Source organism: Podarcis vaucheri (genome assembly GCF_965113315.1).
Source record: "Podarcis vaucheri genome assembly, chromosome: 9".
NCBI lineage: Eukaryota > Metazoa > Chordata > Lepidosauria > Squamata > Lacertidae > Podarcis > Podarcis vaucheri.
The window spans coordinates 16,608,558-16,634,255 of NC_138767.1; the positions used below are offsets into that span (position 1 = coordinate 16,608,558).

General features: G+C 45.8%; 2 protein-coding genes and 1 long non-coding RNA gene across 8 annotated transcripts in view; 2 read left to right on the forward strand and 1 right to left on the reverse strand.

Annotated features, from left to right (window-relative positions):
* The window catches only part of LOC309539910 (putative E3 ubiquitin-protein ligase HERC6), a 112,934-nt gene that overhangs the window by 286 nt on the left and 86,950 nt on the right, over positions 1-25,698 (forward strand). Inside the window, exons 1-2 of one of the 3 annotated variants that reach the window (XM_082236346.1) lie at positions 101-232; positions 510-658. In XM_082236346.1, the coding sequence (XP_082092472.1) occupies positions 657-658 (2 nt within the window). In that variant the 5' untranslated portion in view covers positions 101-232; positions 510-656. Of the gene's footprint in view, positions 1-30; positions 233-509; positions 659-25,698 lie in introns of those variants that run through there. The other 2 variants (XM_082236347.1, XM_082236345.1) reach the window with 2 other exon arrangements.
* Positions 747-7,689, forward strand: LOC309540140. The gene is made up of 3 exons (XR_014223057.1): positions 747-1,366; positions 2,189-2,306; positions 6,582-7,689. It is a non-coding gene; the product is annotated as an uncharacterized lncRNA (long non-coding RNA).
* Positions 3,534-25,698, reverse strand: part of LOC309539959 (broad substrate specificity ATP-binding cassette transporter ABCG2-like) — a 34,768-nt gene continuing 12,603 nt past the window's right edge. For all 4 annotated transcript variants that reach the window (XM_082236456.1, XM_082236455.1, XM_082236453.1 and 1 more), the window contains 10 exons: positions 23,951-24,102; positions 23,536-23,640; positions 21,311-21,552; positions 11,251-11,333; positions 9,652-9,741; positions 8,668-8,792; positions 7,785-7,939; positions 6,632-6,721; positions 5,518-5,618; positions 3,534-3,949 (listed from right to left, as the gene is read on the reverse strand). In XM_082236456.1, the coding sequence (XP_082092582.1) occupies positions 3,802-3,949; positions 5,518-5,618; positions 6,632-6,721; positions 7,785-7,939; positions 8,668-8,792; positions 9,652-9,741; positions 11,251-11,333; positions 21,311-21,552; positions 23,536-23,640; positions 23,951-24,102 (1,291 nt within the window). In that variant the 3' untranslated portion in view covers positions 3,534-3,801. The remainder of the gene's footprint in view (positions 3,950-5,517; positions 5,619-6,631; positions 6,722-7,784; positions 7,940-8,667; positions 8,793-9,651; positions 9,742-11,250; positions 11,334-21,310; positions 21,553-23,535; positions 23,641-23,950; positions 24,103-25,698) is intronic.

Genomic DNA, 25,698 nt, shown 5'->3' on the forward strand with positions numbered 1-25,698 from the left:
AGCTAGGATTTGTGTTGGGGGGGGCAGGCTTCATGTTGGGGGTTGGGGGGGCAGAATCTCAATTAAGTTTTTTTAAAAAATTGATTTACTTGATTGGGAGGCAGCCCCTCCCCCTTGGCTACACCAATGGGAGGGGGGGCTCCTGTTTCTGGGTTATATGGGCTGCCCCCGCCCCCCATGGGACAAGGTGAGGCGACAGGATCCCCAGGGTCAGCAGGATCTTTTTGCAGTGGTACGTCAGGTTGCAGTTCATGGACCAAAGTCATCACAATTTGCCTTTCTAGATGCAGTGGCGTAGCGTGCAGGGTGCAGGGGGGGGCGGGCGCAACATCTGGGGGGGCGCTCGCACTCGCAGCTCTCTGCCCCTAGGGCAGAGGGGGCACAAATTACTTGCCTTGCCCTGGGTGCTGACAACCCACGCTACGCCACTGTCTAGACGGTTTAAATATGTCAATGACCCCTCTGGCTATACAAATGAATATTCTTTTTTATGTGTCCATCTCTGAAAGAGGAAATCCAAGCGCTGGAAACACAAACCATTGTCCACTTGAGCTGTGGGAAGGAGCACTCACTGGCTGTTTGCAACAACGGGAGAGTTTTCTCGTGGAGCTTTTGGACAGCTGGGCACTGGAGAATTAAAAGAGCATCTGATTCCAATGTAAGCAGCAAAAACAGTGGTACCTCGGGTTACAGACGCTTCAGGTTACAGACTCCGCTAACCCAGAAATAGTGCTTCAGGTTACGAACTTTGCTTCAGGATGAGAACAGAAATCGTGCTCCGGCGGCACAGCGGGAGGCCCCATTAGCTAAAGTGGTGCTTCAGGTTAAGAACAGTTTCGGGTTAAGAATGGACCTCCAGAATGAATTAAGTTCTTAACCCGAGGTACCACTGTGTTTTCTGCATTTATATCCCCACCATTTTTCTCCATGCAGCTCCAAGGGGACTTGCCTAGTTCTCCTGCCCCTCATTTAATCCCCACAACCACCCTGTGAGGGAGGCTAGGCTGAGAGGTAGTGGCTTAGCCCTCAAGGTCAGCTTCAAGGCTGAGTGGGGCATCGAACCTTCGTCTCCCAGGTCCAAGTTCAATGCTGTAACCACTGTACCACCACTGCCTCTCCCTCCCTCTTTGTTTCTGGTTTAGATCTTCACTCACCCTTTCTTCTCCCATGAGGTGGGAACCTGTGGGGGGGGGTATTTTGTGGTTTGCCTCAGGCACCAAAATGTCTTGTGCCAGCTCTGCCCCACCCCCACCGTGTATTCTTCTTTTTCACAATTAACACAATTAGTTATTATTTATTGAGTTTATTTATTTTATCCGAAAGGAGGAAAGATCAAAAGAATATGATATCCAGCAGTGTCGATTAGGTATGTTACTGCAGTATTAATTAAAATGTGTTCCGTTTGCTCTCACGATACATAAAGAGAGAGTTAAGCTACAGGGAACCAGGCAGAGGGCCTTCTCGGTGGTGGCGCCCGCCCTGTGGAACACCCTCCCATCAGATGTCAAAGAGATAAACAACTGCCTGACCTTTAGAAGGCATCTGAAGGCAGCCCTGTTTAGGGAAGTTTTTAATGTGTGACATTTTAATGTATTTTTAATCTTTATTGGAAGCCTCCCAGAGTGGTTGGGGAAACCCAGCCAGATGGCAGGATACAAATAATAAATTATTATTATTATTATTATTATTATTATTATTATTATTATTACTACTATATCTATCTTTCTAGCTATACTAAACCAAGGACAAAATCAGTCAGCACCTGGAAGCTAACACTACAACAAGACCTACAAGCAGGCTTATTTGGTGGTGACTGCTCTTTAAAATGGTACTTCAAAATGTGGCAAACCCAACCTGGTGCTTTTTGGTAGTACTCTTGCTCATTTTGATGAGTGGGAAGCCCTGAACCTCCACTCAAATGGCCAGAGCTTACAGCACCACTGTTTTAGGGAGCAGCAGTTTGCACTCATTCACTGGTCTTTAGCTGGTGGGTCAGGACCAGCTACTGGGTCATACATAACCTGATCCAAGGTGGGTCGCAACAGGAGCACTTACCACCATATATGGTTTAAGATTAAAAAATGGGTCCCCAAATGCATGTATGTGTAAAAGGTGGGTCCTGTGTCTGAAAAGGCTGAAGCCAAAACACATTCACTGCATCTGATATTATTTGTTTGTTTATTTTCAGGGTACCTACAGAAACAAAATGCTGTACAAGTGTAAGATGATAGTCTGCCCTTGTTTCCTAAGGCCCACACTCATCAGTAAGTATATCAGCACACAGCAGAGATGAAAGTAGATTGAGGGTGAGTTGAAGTGATAAAGCTGTAAGCCATTCAGGGTCCAACTCAGCTCATGAGGTTCTGCCGCCTAACCTAAACTCAGAATGGGGCAAAGAGGCTACATAACAGAAAAGAAATATTTAACATTTTTTTAAAAATCATTAACCATAATACTGGGTTATCTGTAACCGATTGCACTTCAAGGAACACAATCCTTTTCATAAAGTGTATAATAAGCAGTTATTTTTCAACTATTTAGTTACCATTCATATGCAAAACTTTCCCATTCATAGGATGCCCTAAATAAAAGCATTTCTAAATTAAATTTGAGATATGCTAATTTCTTGACTAGCTCCTATTTGGGGCGGGGGGGGGAGAAAGAAGATATTTCACAAACTACATGCAATGAAATAATAGCTTGAATTCTGATTTAAATGAAAGTGGGCAAACTGATTCCAAACACTGTGGATGGGAAGCCATGGGGGGGGGGGCGTAACCTGCAGTGATGAAAATAAGGAGCATCCTTTGTCCCAGCTCCCTGCCCCACTTAATCTGTACACACATTCACCCCATCTCCCAAAGCTGCTTTTCTTTTTTAAAAAATGAAGCAAACTTTGTTGAGATCCTAGTATAGGCTGCTTTGCGTATCTGATACACTGGCTTAACAGGTTTTCACATGACACTCTAGCACCACATTCAATAAACGCATAAAGTCCTCCACCCCGAAGTCAATGTTTTGTGCAGTGTCTGAAAAGGAAGGTGTGTGTGTGTGTGTGTGTGTGTGTGTGTCTGTGTCTGTGTGCAACAGTATGCATGACAGTCTCTACTTTCCAAACACCATGCTAACTGCATGGACACCAGGGGGACAGGGCCAGAAAGGGGATTTGGGGGGTGAAATTTCAATCATGTTCTTTCCTCCTTCCCTTCATGCACCGAACATAAGGGAAGGTTCATGGGTGTAATGCTAATCTGTGTGACATGCTCCAAACACACCAAAAGTGCTATCAAAGCAGTAGCAGAAGTTGTATTCCAAAGCCCTGTGAACGAAAAGGGCTTCATTTTAAAAACCCAAGTTTCTTCCTAAGTTGAATCTGTTTGCCTTTACACACTTCAAAATGTGAGGGCAAACCTCTCAAAAACTGTTCTAATAAATATTCTTCCTTCCAAACTTTATATCCTATTGGTTTCTGTTGGAGAATTAAACACATGATGAACTCTCTCCCACTGAAATTTACAGAGCTTACAAGTCAGTCTTGATTGGATCAGGCTAGTTGAAAATAACTGTTCAGGCATTTGCCTGCCTGCAGTTGGAAGTGCCACTAAATAAGTATAGCAATATTAAAAGAGAATATTTTGGTGCACTACAAATGCAGACGTTTGGCAATGTTTTTCTCCATTATGTGTTCTAAGAAAGAAATAAGACTGCCAGCAGAAGAGAATAGTCATGCCTTTAGCTCTGCTACTTATGACACCCCCAGGGCAGCCTGGATCATAGATCTGTTTTCCAAGCTGTTGCTTTTTAAGAGAACTTTTTCATGAAACGCAGCTTCATGTATGAAATCGTAAGGAAAGATACGGTCATGCAAGCAAGTGCAACATGGTTCTGCCACAGGCCCCATGCAGTTGGTTCGATCCCTTGGCTTTTGAGATACTGTTCTCCAGTGCACCTACAAAGAAGTACAAGTAGAGGTTTTGAGAATTATTCCTAGAATTGCAATGTATTATAAGTGTCCCCCTCCCCTCCAGAAGTAGCCAGTGACTTTGCAGCTTAGCACAGAAAGAGCACATAACCCTTTCCCAATGGTAGTAAAGGGTAAAGGGGCCCCTGGCCATTAGGTCCAGTCATGACAGACTCTGGGGTTGCGGCGCTCATCTCATTTTATTGGCTGAGGGAGCCAGCATACAGCTTCCAGGTCATGTGGCCAGCATGACTAAGCCGCTTCTGGCGAACCAGAGCAGCGCACGGAAACGTCGTTTACCTTCCCGCCGGAGTGGTACCTATTTATCTACTTGCACTTTGACGTGCTTTCGAACTGCTAGGTTGGCAGGAGCAGGGACTGAGGAACGGGAGCTCACCCCATAGCGGGGATTCGAACGCCAACCTTCTGGTCGGCAAATCCTAGGCTCTGTGGTTTAACCCACAGCGCCACCTAGAAAGTCCCAGTTTCAGTCCTGGGCATCTACTGTAGTGGAGCAGGAAAAGATTCCCTATCGTAAACTGAAGAGCCACTGCCATCAGTGTGGACAGCACTGAGCTAGATGGACCACTGCTCTGATTCATTATAAAACAAGGATAGCTAAGCTTTTTGGCCTAAGGGTGCATCTATCCTTAGCCAATACTCTGGGGACCACATGGCAACAGTAGGTTGGGCTAAGAATGAAGGTAGACACCACACAGAACACAACCTCCATCCTCATTTGGTCAGCTGAAGAGGAGGGATACTGACCTCTCTGCACTCCATGGATGATCAAGTCTGATGACCAAGGAACTTGCCTTCCCATCAGGGTACTGGATTTGGCAGATTTAAAAACTTCTCCACCTAACCCCAGTGCTGTATATAATTTTAACTTCTTTTTTTGACATTACTGCAAAATTAGTAGGATCTTTTGGGGGAAGGGATCTGCTTGGGCAGTGGTGGTGAGACTACATCAGCCCCACCCACCCCCAGCTATAAATCAACTACCTATGTTCCAGCATGACCAAGATTAAGTTCAGCACAGAAAAGCGTACAGACTATGCATGGATTTTCCATATGCCTCCGAGTGGGCAGTAAGCATGATCCTAGTTTCATGGTTATGAATTAACTTGCAATTAAGACAGCTGTTTTTTGTGTGTACTTAATGAAATAAGATATATACAGTATAGTGAAATGTTCCTCTGACCTGATTTGGCTCAGGGGTTTCCAGAATTCCTCATTTAAAGGGATTACGCTAAAACCATTCATAGTGTCACTGCTATCATAAATAGTATAGTGTCAAAACAATAACATAGCAATTTCTTTCTAATGCCTTTCTTCCCCTGGGAGGCATCCAAAACAATGACCATTTTTGGAGGGGACAGGGAAGTAAATTAAACCCAAGGCTCACCTAGGTCCATTCACATTGCATTAAACTATGGTTCAGTATGTCTGAATGCAGTCATCATATTAATGTGAACAGTACTCTTGTGGGGGTTTGTAGGTGCCTCCTGCTAAGTGGGTTAGATCTAGCTAGAATGAAAATATATTTTACTTACATCTGTAATTTGCTAATATCTGTACAGTTAGAATTGCTCCAATTTTCATTCATGCTTACGTTGCAGAAATTGAGATCAGCAAGTTCATTAACCTGCAGTGCCTTTGAAAGTAAAAAGAAAAAATGATATAAAGGCATCGTAACAGCAAGAGAGTTGTTGCAGCGTAGTTTCATGTAAAAATGTTGTAGTGTGCAGACTATTCTTTTCTAGCTAGTATAGGATAGAAAATGAGCTGTGAGTTTGTTTTGCTGATTTAGTCCTCACTTCCACTATGACATTTGTTGGGTGATATCAGACAGGCCATTATCATTCAACATTCCCTCTTCCATTTGCAATATGGGAGTAATATTGTTGTAAGGAACACAAAGGTTGTATGTGAAATGCTCTGAGCATTTGGGGAAAGTGTCATATATATTTGCACGTTCATTATTATTTACAACCACATAATGGGGGTAAGGTTTATTTGAAATTGGTGGCTCCCAGACTGTAGACTTTTTTGTGGTGGTGAATATAAAGGAAGCTATTCTTCAGCCCAGATTACTACAGCTGGAACAGCTCAATCGGTAGATCATGGGGCTCTTAATTTCAGGGTCGTGGGTTCAAGCCCCACATTGGGCAAAAGAATATTTTGCATTGCAGAGGGTTGGAGTAGATGACCCTTGCGGTCCCTTTCAACTCTCTTGATTCTATGATTCTAAGTGACTTAGTATGCAAATGTTCCAGCAATCAATGAAGTGCTTCAGCCCAGGTCGACTTTAGGGGCAGCTGTTAACCAAGGCATTGCAGACGGCATCAGGATTACATTGAAAGTGATATGTCCTTTTGCTTTCAGTGGATCTTACAACACAATTCTATGCATGTTTATTCAGGAGTATGACCTACATTCAGTGGATAGACTCTCTAGCAAGTATGTTTACGGCTGTAACCTTAGTCACAACTCACTTTAGCTGGATTGAGGGCAAAGCCTGTAAAACTATATATATATATATATGCCTGTAATTATGGGGCAGAATTTCCAAGCGCTTGAGCTGATTCGTTTGTCTTTCACCAAGGCTCCATTATAGGTAGAATAGTTACTTTTGGGGGGGAAATGATTTTTGCATGAAGCACTTACTGTCATCCCATATCGAGGTATACTGAAGTATTGGAGCCAGGCAAGCCAAGGCAGTATACTGGTGAGATTTACCAACAACCCAGAGAAAATCTGCAGACAAAACCATAATTAAAAATTTAATCCGATGACGCTTTGTAGTCAACAATCTGGATTTGCATAATAAAGAATTAATGAGCCATTTTGTTACAAGGAGTGAGATGCAAGATACCCAGACAATGGAAAGACCTTGTACAATTGGTACAAAACTGTTTGGGAATCAGCCCTTCTTTTGAAAGATTTAACAAATAAACTGCGGTTGACACAGAGACAGAGCAAGAAGGATGGCTTTACTCCGGTGTGGTTTAATTTCATAACATATGCCAGTACAGTGGTACCTCGGTTTACGAACTTAATCCATTCTGGAAGTCCGTTCTTAAACTGAAACCGTTCTTAAACTGAGGCGCGCTTTCCCTAATGAGGCCTCGGATTCCGTTCTTGGACCGAGGTAAAGTTCGCAAACTGGGACACTACTTCCAGTTTTGCGGAGTTCGTAAACCGAATCGTTCATAAACAGGACTGTTCTTAAACCGAGGTACCACTGTATTCCAGAAAACGAACCATCCCACCCCTCACCAGCATTTGGCTCAATCTGATTGATCTAAATTTAATCATAAAGTATTAGCTTCACTTTGAAACCCCTTCCCACATCCATCAATTTACCAATACTTTATAATGTTTAATAGGTGACGTAAGAGGAAAAACGACCATTACTCATACTTGATCTAAGCAGAACCACAAGGGCTCCTGATTAGGCATTTAGTTATGTGATATTGAATGTTATCTGTTAACTCTGTTCTATCCTGTTTCCCGTTGTTTTTGTTTAAACCAATTCAGGAACCAAGAACTTACACGTTGACCACTAATAATGAACCCTATGTTGTAGATCTTACTGCAAATTTATTATGCTAATTTTGTGATAGACAAATGACATGAGAAAACTTGGTCTATTTATTTGTATTGTTTACTATTCCTGTGGTCCTTGTTTATAAAACTCAATAAAAAGCGATTCCGGCAATAAAGTTTTGGTTATTAAAAAAAGGGGGCACCCACCTGATTCAGTTTCCTAGCTGCTGCAATGCCAGCAACTTCCTAGCAACCATTTAAGGATACTCACAATCATAAAAACAAAGGCGATGGTCATGAGTAGATTTGCTACAGCCACGACACTCTGTCCTGCGGCAATTGCTAGCGCCATAGAAGTCGCTGTGTAAGATACCATCATCAGAGTAAACATCATGATAAAGAAGGCCTCTGCTGTTGACTTTAGACCTTAGAGATCGAAAAGAAAAAGCGTGTTTTTTGATGAAGAATATACAGTCAAATATTGTTACTAGTTTATTACGCATCATAGACTTTACATACACTTTATTTTCATGATGTTGCATATTTAATAATGTCTGCATGGGCGAAATGCTTTCTACTCCTTGTGCAGCTTTACAACAAATAATATGAGGTTGCTCATATTATTTTAGTTTTAGGTGGAAAGCTGAAAGAGCGTGACTTGCCAATGGCCCATTCAGACATTACCTGACCTTTGGTACAGGCCTGGGCAATATATCGCCCTGGACCGATAGAAGGGGCAGACAGTGATGACAGCTTCACTCAGCAGTATATTGCGGATGAAACCGCTGCCTCCAGAATCCCTCTGCAACCAGCGCCTAGTGCACTGAGGGTGCAACAAGCTGCCAATGGGCACTGGAAGCAGAGCGGCCGCAGTCTGGGTGCCAGAGAGTGCTATTTTTCTTGAAAAAGAGGTGCCGGAACTCATCATTAACTCCTCCCTTGTTCTCTTATAATGGCAATAGTGGCCACCTAAGAAGTGCAAGTTCTGGCAAGTTCCAGCTGAAAAAAAGCCCTGGTGACGGAGGGATGGAATATCCTAATGCGTAGGGTTGATGGGCTGGAAAGCGGAACAGGAGCATTTGCACATGACAAAATTTTGTTGCAGGATCCACTTGGCAAGCTCTGTTGCATAGCTTCAAGGACAACATACTTACCTAACATGAAATAAACAATGCTGGTGAAGATAATGCTTGGTAAAGTCCTCATGGGTATTAAATCAGCCATTAGCTTTGAGAAGAAATATGCAGAAATTCGGTAGTATCCACTGATGTACTCATGTCTATGAATATAAACAGTACAATATTACCAGGTAAAGTTTTAAAGTACTGAAATAATTTCACACAGTAAACAACCGAGATACATTGTATGCAGTTTGACAAAACTTTGATGTTGCCATAATAAAATCATCCCCCCAAAAACTCTACGTCTGTTCAGTCTTATTTATCAGTCTTTTAAGAAAATGTTATGCTAGGGATTAAATCGTTTTTTAAAAAAATTACCATAAAAATATACATTGGGGTTATGCAGACCAGAGATGTAAAACAGTTACTTCCTCATCTCAGGGGAGGCCGGAAATTGTAGTTTGTAGTTACACTGTAAGACTGTCTCCTTCTCTTTAGAACTTCTTGGGTGTTAAGATCAGCATAGGGTAGAACTCTTGGTAGTTCACTACCCTCAGAATTCATTTATTTTTTTTGGGGGGGAGCGGCCTGGAAGAGGGTGGACCCTATGCTGTAATAATAATTTTATTATTTGTACCCCACCCACCAGGCTGAGTTGCCCCAGCCACTCTGTGACTTCCAACAGGTATAAAAACATAATAAGACATCAAACATTTAAAAACCCTCCCTATACTGTAAAATTACCTCTCCACAGAGGTGTGTCCGGGACCTTTATTATGTAGTTTTGTCTCCTGGCCTTATATATTAGGACCCACTCTATTCCTGTGACTCTTAATATGTTTTGAACTTGTTTTAATATTGCGTTTTTAAATTGCAACCTGCCCTGGGACCTTATGGTGAAGGGCGGGTAAGAAAGATGATTCTTGAAATAAATAAATAAAATAAACAAATAATTAAGGCAAATAATAATAATAATAATAATATACAGTGTTGCCTGTTCAGCAGTGTTCTACTTACATGAATATCTTCTTCTCCACAACAAAAAGCTCAATAGCGGAAATGCTGCTGAAACACTGGTTGGTGGTCATAAAGAACATAGCACCAATTCTATGGGGGGTGGGGGGAAATACAGATTGTCACCATAAAGCCTTTGAAAAAATATTTGATATTCACAAAAAGGATCCTCTTTCCTCCCCGAAACCCACTTTTTTTAGCAAGCTCATCCTTGGACAATCCCATGTTCTCATCTTCACCACTGCCTCACCCACTGGGAAAAGAGCTGGTAGAAAACAGGCATTTACAGTGTATGCCCTTGGGCAGCTGCCAATTTATGTTAAAGATACTAGCCCCTTGGGAGGTAAGTTGAGGCAGAATGGGAGGCGCCAGTACTCTGCAAATTATTATTATTACTATTATTAATAATAATAATAATAATACCACGCCCATCTGGCTGGGTTTCTCCAGCCACTCTGGGCGGCTTCCAACGGAATATTAAAATACAATAACCTATTAAACATTAAAAGCTTCCCTAAACAGGGCTGCATTCAGATGTCTTCTAGGAGAGCCAGTGTGGTGTAGTGGTTAAGAGCGGTAGTCACGTAATCTGGGAAACCGGGTTCGCGTCTCTGCTCCTCCACATGCAGCTACTGGGTGACCTTGGGCCAGTCACACTTCTTTGAAGTCTCTCAGCCCCACTCACCTCACAGAGTGTTTGTTGTGGGGGAGGAAGGGAAAGGAGAATGTTAGCCGCTTTGAGACTCCTTCGGGTAGTGATAAAGCGGGATATCAAATCCAAACTCTTCTTCTAAAAATCTGGTATCTGAAGAAGTGTGCATGCACACGAAAGCTCATACCAAGAACTAACTTAGTTGGTCTTTAAGGTGCTACTGGAAGGAATTTTTTTATTTTAAAAATCTGGTAGTTGTTTTTCTCTTTGACATCTGGTGGAAGTCAGAAATTTAAAGGAGGAGCTGCCATCGCTTGCTTTTACAAGACGGAGCACTAAGATACTGGCTGGTTAGCAGTCCTATCCAGTTAAAGAATAAAAGAGATGTATAAAGTCCAAGCAGAAGCTAGTCTTTGTTTTACAGGCTGTGTTTTTCAATTAACAGGAGCTAAATTTCAAGCTTCAAAATCGGAGGCAGCAATGCTTATGAATGCTTATAGTTGCAGGAAACCACAGGAGGGCAGAAAGGGCTCTTGAGGTCAGATCCTGCTTGCTGGTTTCCCACAGGCAAACTGTGATGCTGGTATGAGATGGGCCATGGACCTGATCCAGCCTGATCCTCTTATCTTCTTAGAAGAAGAGTTTGGATTTGATATCCCACTTTATCACTACCCGTAGGAGTCTCAAAGCGGCTAACATTCTCCTTTCCCTTCCTCCCCCACAACAAACACTCTGTGAGGTGAGTGGGGCTGAGAGACTTCAGAGAAGTGTGACTGGCCCAAGGTCACCCAGCAGCTGCATGTGGAGGAGCGGAGATGCGAACCCAGTTCACTAGATTACGAATCTAGCACACTTAACCACAACACCACACTGGCTTAAGAAGTCTGAAGATTTCTCTAGAATCAAAAACTGCCGCCATTTTCTCCTCACACAGCCCCCGGATTGCTCACCTGTTCTGCAAACCAGTAGTATCATTCGTTACCCCAAAGAATATGGCACCTACGACTGCTGCCAGGAAAACGGTAACACAGAGCTGAAACATAAATGAAATATACAGCAGTGTTATATCGCATACAGTCGAGTGCAAAAATCACTAGCTGTCAACTACAAAATTGAAGACAAATACAAATCAAATCCCTTCTGAAAATTGGACTTGTCGTTAGCAACGAAACACCCTCCAGCAGCTAAAAACCACCGCAAGCACCATATTAAATTATCATGGTTTCATATAGAACTTTGGAATTTAGCAGGTTAAACCTGCTGCAGCCTGAGAAACGGCATACCAGACACGTGCCGTTTTCTTTAAGGAGGCATTTGAAATCAGCTCAAGCTGTTTATATTTTGCAATTGACTTATTTTTCGGATTATGGCTGTTTTACTGAGGTCTCATCTGCTGCTATGTATTTTGTGGGTGCATGATTGTTTTGGTGTTTTGTTTTTTGGTATTCTTTTTTTTACAGTGCAATAGAATTCTATTCATATCTACTCGGAAGTAAGTTCCTGGAATGCAAAGGGGCTTCCTCCCAAGCCTGGGACATAGAATTGCAGCCCCAGCGTGTTTTTATTATTTGGTTTCTTAGCATGATCTACATTTGAAATAAAATAATATTGATATCATTAATAAAATAATATTAATGATAAAATAAGTATCATAACTGGCAGTGGCCTGTGATGATGTATGCAGCAAACTTTGAAGAAGGGTGTTGATTCAAGGCAGCCCAAATAGGTTCAGAATAGGGTTTCCCAAACTTGAGTCTCCAGCCTTTTTTTGGACTACAATTCCCTTCATCCTTGACCACTGGCCCTGCTAGCTAGGGATGATGGGAGTTGTAGTCCAAGTTTGGGAAACCCTGGTTGAGAAGGGTTTTTTATTATTAAAGTGGTACCTCTGATTACGAACTTAATTTGTTCTGGAGGTCTGTTCTTAACCTAAAACCATTCTTAACCTGAGGTACCACTTTAGCTAATGGGGCCTCCCGCTGCCGCCACACCGCTACTGCGCGATTTCTGTTCTCATCCTGAGATAAAGTTCTTAACCCGAGGTACAATTTCCGGGCTAGCAGAGTCTATAACCCGAAGTGTTTGCAACCCAAGGTGTTTGTAATAAGGTTACCAGATTTTTTTCAATGAATCCAGGGAAACTTTTCAACTTGAGTAGGAATGAGAGGATTTTATCAGGGGACTGATTTATAAATCCGAGGACTGTCCCCGGGAAACGGGGACGTCTGGTAACCTTAGTTTGTAACACAAGGTACTCCTGTATTATAAAGTGTGATATATGGTAAACATCTTTTCTCTTTCTAGCTGATGAAGTATCTACTGGTATACTAATGTACTTGGAGCACACAAGGCTATACCAGGGGCGGAAGTGACAGCTGAAGGAAAGGATTAGTGTTTGAATGACCGAATGACTCCATGAAGGCTTCTCTAACCTGCCACCCTAATGTTGTTGGACTACAACTCCCATCATTCCTGGCCATTGGTCATGCTGGCTGGGGCTGATGGGAGGTTGGAGGTGCGCCAGATTGACGAAGGATGCTTTCGACCATCGTGGGTAGGGCACCATTTGGACTCAGAATGTATTGGGCTGGTACTGCCAGAATGGTTAAGACCTCATATCAAGCATTAAGTATGAATGATTAAAACCGCGGCCAATGTGATGGTATCAGGCAGTTTGGCAAGAGCAGCCCTGAAACGTAACAGAGGGCCCTCCATACATGGTACCGTGATGTTAAGAACCTGCCGAAAGGACCAAATGTCAGGGATAATCCAAGCACTAAGCCAATTGTAGTAGAAAACAAGGATCATAGCAAGGCCCAATTGAGAAGATTAAAAAAGAACTGTAGGGCATTTGGAGACCGCATTTCAAATCCATTCCTAATGAGGTTAGGGAGATCAAAACGATTGGAGGGGCTGGGGAGTCAGGACCGTTAACCCTGGAAGATTAAAAAGCTCTAAAAGGGCATTATTCTTGTCACAAGGTCAAGCTTTTACAAAGCAATTAAGAGAGATCTCCATAATATCAACATACACATGGAATCAAAGGCCGTAATTCTAGGATTCTGAGGAGATTTTTGGCTTGTGGACAGCAAAAGTTTAAGAAGGAATCAAATGGATCTAATTAGATGTTTTATAGAGCCCCAACCTCTAAGGGCCAAAGAGGTTTGCTGAACATCTGAAGCGCAAAGGTGGGAGAAACGTAAGCCTTCTCATGGCCTTCCTCCTGCGCTCCCCTCCCCAAGATAATCTTCCTCCTTCAGGACACCCAGATGCATATTTGTTGGGGCTCAGAATAAATGCAGTTGGGAAAAATACAGGCTTAAAGCTGATTTGGGATAAGCAACATTCCCTTGTTCACCACTTCAAATCTGCCACTCTTTTGACCAGATGTGGGGAACCTTTTTATTTTCTCCTTTTTTATGCATACCTTTATATAAACAATGAAGGGAAATGGCAGCAAAGCATGTCAATTCATCGTACCAGTTTAAAAGGTCGGGACTATGTGGTTAAAACCAAGTGGGGAACTTTTTTTCAGCCTGAGGGACGCTTCCTCTTTAAAGTACTCTTCCAGGGAGGAGTGATGGGCAAGAGCTACAGCTGAGTCAACTGCAGGTGCAGAAATCACAAGCTCTTTGCTTCCAGCCCCATCTTAGCCTGGCCAGGCACAGCTGTGAACATTACTGTCAGGGAACTGACATCAGAGGGAAAGGAGGTGATAGGGCTCCCAGAGACGGGGAGAGACTCAACAGCCAAAGCAGGGACCAGCAGGGGGAGCGCGGGGTCTCTGGAGGAGGATCTCAGTAATACTGAGAGAGACGCAGCAACGCAGGCAGGAAGCGGGAGAGAAAGGGGTGAGAGACACGTCCAGCGAAAATAGTGGGGAGGTGTCAGAAGCAACTGCAGGGAGACCCATGCTTCGTCGGAAGCTGTCACGTCGTGAGTCCAGGAGACGTGTTTCCGTTAAGGAACTTCTTTGTTGGAGGCGTTTCCGCAAACAGCCACTGTCGGACTCTAATAGTGACTAGAGCAGACATGTCTGAGGAGCTCTGTCACACACAGAGGTTTGTGGGGCCGCACAAACTCTGAAGGGGCACCATTTTAAGCACAAGCAGCTAATCATCCCCTGATAGCAGTCCGACAGTCTCTGTACGCTGCCTGTGCAGGAGAAAGCATCATGAGCGACCCAGCCGGAGCCGGAGTAGCAGGGGGAGGAGCTGATCCAAGCTTGGAAGAAAGATACCGAGCATTGGAGGTCCAACTGGCGCTGCAGACGGCGAGGCTCGAGGAGAGGAGGGCTCAAGATGCAGACAAGAAGGGGAGAACCACTCAGTTCCCCAGAAAGGTACCAGGATTGGTGCAGAAGTTTGGGGGGGACCCCAAGGATTACCATGCCTTTAGGACTGAAATGCAATATGCCCTGAATGTCCAGTTTGATGAGTTCCCTGATGAGGAATCTCGAGTTGCTTTTGTAATTGGGCATCTTGAGAAGGGCGCGCGAGACTGGGTTCGACCCCTGATGGCAACGCACAACGATATCCTAAAGGACACTATGAAATTCTTTCGTGCAATGGATATCATGTTTTCCAGCGACATTGAGGAAGGGGTGGTGCGCAGACAGTTAATGGCTTGCAAGCAGGGAAGCAGATCTGTCCGTGAGTACTGGACTGAATTTACCATGCTGATTCACAGATTGGGGTGGGATTTATCGGCAGCACCCATTCAGATGCTATTTGAAGAAGGTCTTTCTTCAGCTGTGAAAGACGAGCTGGCCAGGAGCCCCAGGGCGGTGTCTATGGATCAGCTGACCAAATCTGCGCTGACCATTGGAGCGCGCCAGGAGGCAAGAGCCTTGGAGAGGCGGGAAGGGAGAGGGGAACGTTGGAAGGAGTTACGCATTCCAGACATTCCTGAGCCAGCTTTCCCGCCGGCAGAGCCGATGGAAATCGGAACAGCCCGCGCGCGCGCAGTTTCAAAGCCCAGTGAGGGGGCGAAGAAGGAGGGAAAGGGAGCCCGGAAATGCTATCTCTGCCAACAGCCAGGCCACTTTGCCAGAGTCTGCCCCCAGAGGAAGGAATGGCAAGGAATGGTGGGAGCTGTTGAGGGGGAAGAGCAGGGAGAAACGGAGCAGGTAAAAGCCAACGCCTGGTTGCCATCAGGGCACTGCAGCCAGGCCAAAGAGCAGTGAAAGTGCCCCTTCCCCAAGTGCCAGTGCCAGAAGCTCCTCGACCTGCTCTAGTGATTGAAGTGTCGCTAGAGCTGCAAAATGGACACCCCCTAAAAATAAAGGCACTGTTGGACTCAGGCAGCTCCTGCAATTTTATGAGCAAGGAGTTTGCTGCTGAACACCAGATACAGACTATCCCTTTAAGCAACCCCCTGCAGGTGACCACGATCGATGGCAGGGAACTGTTGGGAGGAGGAGTCAGCTTGCAGACCATCCCAATGATAATGAGGGTGGCAAGGCACACAGAACTGATAGCGTTTAATGTGGCCACCTTGGGAGGTGCTCCCATTATTTTGGGAATGAGCTGGCTAGCCCTACATGATCCGCTGGTGGGCTGGCATCAAAGAGTGGTTTCCTTCGGTTCCGCACATTGCTTAGAACACTGCAGGGGGGAAAAGGGGTCAGCAGGGGCCCAAGCCACCCTGGCAGGGACTGAAGTAATGGAGAAGGGGAAGGTGCCACCACAGTATGCTGATCTCAGCGACGTGTTCAGCGAGAAGGAAGCTGACCAACTACCTCCGCATAGACCCTTTGATTGCCAGATCAATTTACTCCCCGGAGCACAGCTTCCTGTAGGCAAGTTGTATGCCATGTCAGACAGGGAAATGCAGGAGTTGCGAGCGTTCATTGACAAGAACCTGAAGAGAGGCTTCATCAGAGAGTCCAAGGCAGCGGGGGGTAGCCCAGTGTTTTTTGTGGACAAAAAACACACGGACAAGCCGAGGCTGGTATGTGACTTTCGGGCCTTAAATGCAGTGACCGAGCCGGCGGCTTTTCCTATGCCCAGGATTGATGATATTTTGACCAGGGTGCGGAAGGGAAAGATTTTTACAAAGCTGGACCTAAGGGGGGCGTACAACCTGATACGTATAAGGAAAGGGGATGAATGGAAGACCACCATGTTCACCCCTTTGGGGGCATTTGAATACTTAGTTATGCCTTTTGGATTACAAACAGGCTCCGCGTGTTTTCAAGCTTTCATGAACCACGTACTGGGGCCTTTGCTCTACAAGAATTGCGTGGCCTTCTTAGATGACGTGTTGGTGTATTCGGAGAATGAGGAGCAACATGTGAGAGACGTCAGAGAAGTGTTGAGCAGGCTGCAAGCCAACAGACTGTGGGTGAAACTGGAGAAGTGTCAGTTTCATACCAAGGAGGTGGAATTCCTGGGGTACCGCTTGTCAGATAAGGGGTTGGCCATGGACCCCGGCAAGGTTCAAGCGGTGCTGGAATGGAAAACACCCAAGACCAAGAAGGATGTGCAGAGGTTCCTAGGGTTTGGAAACTTTTATCGTAAGTTCATCCGAAACTTCGCCCACCTGACGGCGCCCATCACGGACTGTCTCAGCAGCAAAAAGAAGTTTGTTTGGACGGGGGAGGCGGAGCGAGCGTTTGAGGAACTGAAAAGGGCCTTCGCCTCTGACGAACAACTTCTACATGTGGATTTACAAAAAAAGCTGAGGGTCGAAACAGACGCGTCGGACAGAGCCATAGGGGCGGTGCTTCTTCTGCAGCCGGGGAAGGAGGGGTCAGAGTGGCGACCGTGTGCCTTCTTTTCGCGAAAGCTGAACAAGTCTGAGAGGAACTACACGGTGTATGACCGGGAACTTCTTGCAATTTATGAGGCCTTCCGGAGATGGAGGCACCTACTAATTGGTGCACAACAGAAGGTGCAAGTGTGCACGGACCATAAGAATCTAGAGTATTGGAGAACTGCGCGAGTGCTCAACCAACGGCAGTTGAGATGGGCCCAGGAGTTCTCCAAATTTAACTTTGAGATTTGTTACGTACCAGGCCCGGAGAACGTTAGGGCGGACGCTCTCTCACGCAAACCTGAATATTTGGAGGGAGAGGGTGCACCCGAAGAGACCCATGTCATTCCCGAGGACCGCTGGGTGTGTGGGGCGGCATTGGTGGGGCAAAGGGAACTGGTAGAGGGAACGGGGCAGGATGAATACGCCCAGGACAAACTCAGGAGTCTTAGGAGGGAGGGAGACAAACCCGGGGGTTTTGAGGAGAGAAATGGGGCGTTGTACTACAAGGGAGCGTTATACATACCTGAAGGGGAATTGAGGGAAAAGGTACTCAAGCAACTGCACGATAACCCCACAGCAGGGCATTTTGGGCAACACAAAACCATGTGGCTGGTTACCAGGGAATTCTGGTGGCCCAAGGTTAGGGAAGATGTACGGGAGTATGTGAGAGGGTGTGACCGATGCCAACGAGCCAAGGGGGAGAGGCGGGCGCCGGCAGGTTTATTAGAACCACTACCCACGCCGGAAAGACCGTGGGAGGCAGTGGCAATAGATTTCATGACTGATCTGCCCAGGTCCAAAGGGAAAACAGCCATTATGGTGGTGGTAGATCTGTTAACCAAGATGGCCCACTTTATAGCCTGCTCACATGCGGTCACAGCAGAAGAAACCGCCAAATTGTTTGTGGAAAATGTGTTTAGGTTGCATGGCGCCCCCTTGAGGGTGGTTTCGGACCGAGGGAAACAATTTACTTCCAGGTTCTGGAGGAAGCTCATGAGCTTACTGCATGTAGAGGTTAATTTCTCTACTGCCCGTCATCCAGAAACCAACGGGCAGGCGGAAAGAGCTAATGGTGTCCTCCAGCAATATTTGAGGTGTTATGTTAATGACAGAGAGAATGATTGGGTGGAGAAGCTGGCGTTGGCAGAATTTGCTTACAACAATGCAGAGAACGTGTCCACGGGGATGAGCCCTTTTTTGGCCAATCACGGGTGTCATCCCCGAGCCTTCCCAGGGGGGGAGGGGGAGAACTGGAGCGTTCCAGCAGCAGAACAGTTCGTTGAAGAAATGGAAGCGATCCATCGCCAACTCCAACTTAATTTAAACCGGGCGAAGGAGGAATATAAGAGGCAGGCAGACAAAACCAGAAGGGAAGGGGAAAGCATTAGGGTGGGAGACCAGGTGTGGCTGTCCACCCAAGGGTTACCATTTAAAGGAGGTTGTAAGAAGTTAAGACCCAAAAGACTGGGCCCATTTGAAGTCACGCAACAGGTCAACCCAGTGGCTTTCAGACTCCGGTTACCGAACCACATGAAGTTGCACCCAGTGTTCCACAGATCGTTGCTGTCACCGTATATAGGGGACAGAGAGGGGAGGGTCAATAGGGGACCAGCGATGGAGGAAAAAGAACACAGCTACCATGTAGCGGAGATTCTAGATTCCAGGTGGAAGGGAGAGCAAGTAGAGTATTTGGTAATGTGGGAAGGGGAACCGGAGTCGGAAAACACCTGGGTCAGGGCAGAGGATGTAGATGACGAGGTTCTAATTGAAACTTTTCATCAGAGATTCCCTCGTAAACCCCAGCCAGTGGCGAGGTTCCGGAGGGAATACTTCGCCACCACCGACGAAGAAGAGGAGTTGGAGGGATTCTCTGATTCCGAGGTGGAGGAGGATTCAGCGAGTCGGAACGAAGACCGATGGAGGGAAATGTTCGAGACGTCTGAAGATGAAGAGGATTCGTTTCGGGGTTTCAGCTCCTCACCGCCCAGAGGAGAGGGAGGGGGCGGGGGGGAAGGGGGCCCTGGAGGGGAGGTGGATGTCAGGGAACTGACATCAGAGGGAAAGGAGGTGATAGGGCTCCCAGAGACGGGGAGAGACTCAACAGCCAAAGCAGGGACCAGCAGGGGGAGCGCGGGGTCTCTGGAGGAGGATCTCAGTAATACTGAGAGAGACGCAGCAACGCAGGCAGGAAGCAGGGGAGAGAAAGGGGTGAGAGACACGTCCAGCGAAAATAGTGGGGAGGTGTCAGAAGCAACTGCAGGGAGACCCATGCTTCGTCGGAAGCTGTCACGTCGTGAGTCCAGGAGACGTGTTTCCGTTAAGGAACTTCTTTGTTGGAGGCGTTTCCGCAAACAGCCACTGTCGGACTCTAATAGTGACTAGAGCAGACATGTCTGAGGAGCTCTGTCACACACAGAGGTTTGTGGGGCCGCACAAACTCTGAAGGGGCACCATTTTAAGCACAAGCAGCTAATCATCCCCTGATAATTACCTCAGGCATTCTCCACCTAGGTTCAGCTGTAACTCTCCCTGGCATTCCCTCAGACGTTCCCCACCTGTGTTTAGCTGTCATTCTCTCCAAGCTGCTATGTGCACGCAGCCGAACAATGCCCTTCTTCCCTCCTTGCCTGCCTACGGGCTGAGGTGACAGTAGTGGTGGGGAGGGGGGCATTTGGGCTCCTTTTTTGCTTCGATCAATTCTTCCACTGGTCCCATATTCATTCCACCAAGTCCCTGCTGCTGCTCTCTGCAAGGTCCCCCCAACCTCCGGCAATCTTCATCCTCCCTGTCACTTTCCCACTGAACAAGCCTCTTCCAGGTGATCCTCGCCCTCAGAGCCAGTCTCCTCTTCCCCTAAGGCAGCCTTTCTCAACCTGTGGGTCCCTAGATGTTGTTGGACTACAACGCCCATCATCCCTGAGCTCTGGCCTTGCTAGCTAGGGGTGATGAGAGTTGTAGTTCAACAACATCTGGGAACCCACAGGTTGAGAACCACTGCCCTAAGGCATCCTCGTATCCCCTGCTTTTGCCAACGCCCTCTTTCCCTGCCCTCTGTGTAGGCGCCAATCATGGGACACAGTATGTATTTTTGGCCCAATACGCAGGTCTCTTCAGTGAAATGGGTGTTGCTTCCCAATATGGAGCTGGAGACCAGGATAGCTACTACAGTGGTACCTCAGGTTACATACGCTTCAGGTTACAGACTCCGCTAACCCAGAAATAGTGCTTCAGGTTAAGAACTTTGCTTCAGGATGAGAGCAGAAATCGTGCTCCGGCAGCACGGCAGCAGTGGGAGGCCCCATTAGCTAAAGTGGTGCTTCAGGTTAAGAACAGTTTCAGGTTAAGAACGGACCTCTGGAACGAATTTAGTACTTAACCTGAGGTACCACTGTATTTAGTAATTAATTTATTATTATTATTCTAAAGTCTATGAACAGAAAACCTTGTGGCAAGGTGGAAGGAGACAAAAAACAAGAAACTTAAGAGAGAGACTTCTGGTTATTCAAAACAACACAGACAAAGGTAAAACAAGATAGGGCCTTCTCTGTGTTTGCCCCCCAGACTTCGGCATGCTCTTCCCCCAGAGGTATGGATGACACCTACACAGGGGTTTTTTCCACCGGAACTCAATCCTGGCACCACTCAGGTAGGCCCCATTGCCATTATAAGAGAACAAGTGAGGCGTTCGTGGTGAGTTCTGCCGCCTCTTTTTCTAGAAAAATAGCACTGCGCCTACGCTACTGTTGTTTCAGCGGCAACTCAAAACATACCCATTCCCCTAGGAATTTTAGTGGCTTGTGTGAATGTCATGGAACCTATTGTTTCTGCTGGTGGTTTTTACTGGTTTAGATGCTGGTTATTTTAACCACTTCATTTTATTGGTTCTGTTTTTTAATTCCATTGCAATATTTAATAGAAAGAAAGGGAAACAAATCTCATAAATAAAGAAATGGTTTAGGTGAGCATCTTCCAATATAGTCATGCAAACTACCATCTCCAAAACAAAATGTGGGTGGTGGTCATGGCTCCGGGTGAAATATTCCAGCATCTATGGAAAAACACTGGTGCATTCTGGTATCCATTTGTTATTTCTGCCATTCTCTACACCTGGAAGCCCCCAACAGCTTAAGGTTATTTCTTGTGCAATCAACATGTGCACAACAGTAACTCACTAGCTGCACAGGTCAATGCAAGTATTGTATCACTGGGGTGTAGATTAATGAAGAAAGCATTTTAAATGACTAGTATTACCTGTGCTATGGAGGCTTGAGGGTTGCCTAGCAGATTTTTGAACGTGCGTTTAGAGACCCACTTGAGCTGGTGAAAGAAGGGAGTGGAGTAGGTGATTTCTCGGAAAGAGGTCTCCCTCTGGCTCCCCAAAGACAGCCTCTCTAATTCTGCTTTGGTTTCTTGGTAGTAAGTGGAACTGGAATACTTTTCTGCCAATTTCTCTGCCAGTGTCTGATCACGACTGATGTGTTCGTCAATGTTATCTTTGGAGAGATGGAGAAATACATTTAACATGGTCTTCTGGATCTATGGGAGTTGAGCTAGAGCACAAAACACAAAATGTAGCATAACATAAAGGCTGAGTACTTTATATGACGCTGGTAGCGCTGTGGTCTAAACCACAAAGCCTAGGGCTTGCCGATCAGAAGGTTGGCAGTTCGAATCCCCGCAACAGGGTGAGCTCCCGGTCCCTGCTCCTGCCAACCTAGCAGCTCGAAAGTGCAAGTAGATAAATGGTACCGCTCTGGCGGGAAGGTAAACGGCGTTTCCATGCGCTGCTCTGGTTCGCCAGAAGCAGCTTAGTCATGCTGGCCACATGACCCGGAAGCTGTACGCCGGCTCCCTCAGCCAGTAAAGCAAGATGAGCGCCGCAACCCTAGAGTCGTTTGCAACTGGACTGAATGGTCAGGGGTCCCTTTACCTTTACTTTATATGACATAAGCTTTTGTGGACTAGGGTTCATACCATCCAAAGAGGTGCTTTGCTCTTCGCTTTCGGTTTGGTCCACTGTTTGAATGAAACGGACACAGGAAGAGCCTCAATTGCCCACCTAGTCCAACATCCTGTTCTCAGCAGATACCCATGGGAAATCCACAAGTAGGACTCAAGCACTAGAGCACTCTTCCCTCCTGCAATTTCCAGCAACTGGCATTCAGAAGCATTACTGTGGAAGCAGAGCATGGCCATCATGCCTAGTAGCTGTTGATAAGTAGATCTTCCATGAATTTGTCTGCTAATGCAGCCTAAGACTGGAATAGCTTCTTCTTCTTTTTGTAGCCATTGGTGGCCCATGGTCATTTTGTGGTCAACTAAGACACCGAGATACTTTTCACATGTACTTGATCTCTCAGGTGACATTCCAAAGTTGGGACATGGTGACAGAGAAGAAGACCCTGTCCCATGTTCAGCCTGACCCTAAAACTGTGGTGGCCAAACTCGGACCTCCAGATGTTTTGGGACTACAACTCCCATCATCCCTAGCTAACAGAACCAGTGGTCAGGGATGATGGGAATTGTAGTCTGAGGGCCGAGTTTGGCCACCACTGCCCTAAAGGAATGACCAGAGTTGTATGATAGGAGCCAGTCCTCCAGGTATCCTGGTCCTAAGCCATTCAATTGCAATCCCAACCCTCTTTGTGCCAGGATGAGGTGGTTTTGGATTGAGTGGAGGCCTTCGGTGTCTTCCAGCCACAGAGCAATACCAGAGTCACTCTGCAAGTGCAGTTTCCCATTCCAAGCATGTCAGTGGGCAGAAGAACTATTAGCAGGTCCACATCACCAGCAGCAGCATACAGAAAGCACCAAAATGAGGCAGGGACCGGCTAACCAGGCCCAAGATGTGCTAGCTCCCCAGCCAACCCAACTGCCATCATTTGACAGCATCAGGTCCAATTGCTGCACCAACTCCAGGCTTGCACAGGGATTTATGCCTACTTATGCCCCTGCTAGCATGAGTAATGGGTCTGGATGCAGTGGTAGCTCGGCAAGACTTCACTGCTGCCTGGACAGGGTTTGAGCTTCCTTGTCAGGCTGCTTTGAAACCAGCTCTTTGTTGCTCTGATCTATAAATAATAACAGTTATTTATAGAATCATAGAACTGCAGAGCTGGAAGCGACCACGAGGGTCTAGTCCAACCCCCTGCGATGCAGGAATCTTTCGCCCAGTGTGGGGCTCTAACCCACGACCCTGAGATTAAGGGTCTTATGCTCTGTCGGATTGTAGGTGCTGAGACTTCACCGTGTGTCAGTACCAGTGGGAGGTAGGCGGTATGTTGAATGCACACGGATGCACAGCTGAATGCCGTAATCTGCATAACAGATGGGTATGATCTCTGAATAGATTGTTGTGCTGGCACCGGCACTATACAAACCAGTGGTCTCTGTATGGTATCGTACAGGAGCGATTTCTCTATGGCAAAGCTAATCAACGCAGAATGACTCTAACAAAGAAACTGTGTTTTGCACACCTATTTCAATTTCACCCGTCTTGTTTGAAGCCACAGCCGTCGAGTCTCCATTAATGACATCCAGAAAGAAGTCAGCAGGGTTGTTGTACGGTTCGCACTCATAACCTACAAAGAAATAAAAGGCTTGCAGGTCTTTCAATAAGCAGGTGGTGAAAATGTATTGCAAAGTACTTGGGATCGTGTATTCAAAATCTTCAGATCTGTTCCCAGCCCCCAAATTGTCTCCAGATTATCAAACAGCCTGCAGCCGTCCATGCTTTGGTAACTTCAAGACTAGGCCATTGTAATAAATACATCCACCCGCTCCCCTGTAGCAAAGCCAAATTGAGCTGACTTTAACAAAACAACAATGGGGAGATATGCTCACATATAGCAGTCCCCACTATGTTCAGTAGAGAGTCTTCTGAAACCTTACCACTGGATTTGAAAAATTCTATGGCGTTCTGAGCTGGTCCATGATAAAGCATCCTTCCTGCTGCCAGTAAGGTCAATTTATCAAACAGTCGGAATATGGAGTAGCGAGGTTGGTGGATGGAAAAGATGATTGTTTTCCCTTGCCTGGCCATCCTGAACAGAGTAGGCAGTAAGAAAGGTGTCAACCGGCTTAAGGTTTTGTAAAACATGGTGTTACTCATTCAAAATCTGCAAGCTAAAAAAACCCCTGCAATTCATCATAGGTCAAAATTCTCAGCATACAGCTGTGCAAAGTGAAGAGATCACTTCTCTCTGTGCTGCCTCACCTCTTCTCTTCTCCATAGCCCAGTAACTATGACTACTTGCATAATGGGCCCTGAATTGATGTTCCAGCTACCTAAGAAGCTGATTTCCCTCCCTGATTTAGCCCACCAGATAGCTTCTGCCTTTTTTCCAGCTCTGCTCAGTGTTCAAAACTCCCATTGTTCTAGGCACATTTTGTGACAGGGAATTTCATGAGCACGAGCAGTTTCTGAGCTCTGGGTGCAGTACTGCGCCTAAGATTTCAGATTAAAACTGCAGAGTGGAAGGAAAAGAGGACATTTTCCTGCCTCCCTACTTCCAGCTGCTCTCTGAAGGCTATAAAAGAGACCCCTCTTAAGAATATTAGGGGAGTGGGCAGGGGAAGGACTAGACATGTGAAAAATGGACATAATATTTTAGCTGCAGTTCATTCATTTTCAGCTTTGTATTCTCGTTATTAAAAAAGCACGCCTAGACATTCCGTTGTTGCACCCATAACCTAGGTTTAAGGTGCCATTTTGCTCCTATCTCAGTTTCTAACACTGGATCTGCTGTATGGCAAGCTAAACCTGGGAGTAGGCTGTCAGAAACGGCTTGGGAGTGGGGTTAGGGTTTTTTATATTGTTAGGTTTCTAATACTTCTTGAAGTGTGCCTGCTTCTGCACTTCCATAATACCTGCTCAACTGCATACCTGTGAAGGAAGAGATTATGAATGCATTGCACACCTCCAGGAAAATGAGACTTGTTAAAGGCTGGCTACAATTCCCCAATGTCCGGTGAGCCGCAGGAAAAAAAGGGACCTAGTCCATTCTTTCAGCAGCTACACAGTTTGCATTTATTATTACCGTACTTTCCCCTTTTGTCTTGTTATGAGGCTGGGAGTATTGTAAGTCCCATCAAAGAACTATTCAAAAAAAAAAATCAAGTGCTGTTACTGCACTTCAAGATTGATTCTCTGAAAAACACTAAACCTATTTAACAAAACCTCATTTATTTACTGTACGGTATATGACTTTCCCCCAAAGTACCTCTGGAAAGCACAGACGGGTTCCCCTAGCTCAACAAAAACCTGTGAGTTGGGGCAGGCTCAGAGGGAGTGACTGACCCAAATTCACCATGTAAGTCTAACCAGCTTGGGTCTCGATTATCTAGGGAGAATGCCTCCTTCCATACAAAACTTCCCGGCACTTAGGATCTTCCGATGATGCCCTGCTCAGGATTCCATCTCACGGGGAAGCTAGGTTTGGCCCTCGTTTTTGCAATTGTGCCTTCCAAGAGAAGTTCTTGTCACTTTTCTGCAGAAAACTATTTGTCCCATCTGGCCTTTTAAAGCTGACGTTGACTACCTCATCCTCTGTTTTCTGGCAGTTTTGCTATATTGTTTTTACTTTTTTGACTGGTTTTAGAGAAGTCTTGGTTTACTGTTGTGCTTTAATATTTTGGAC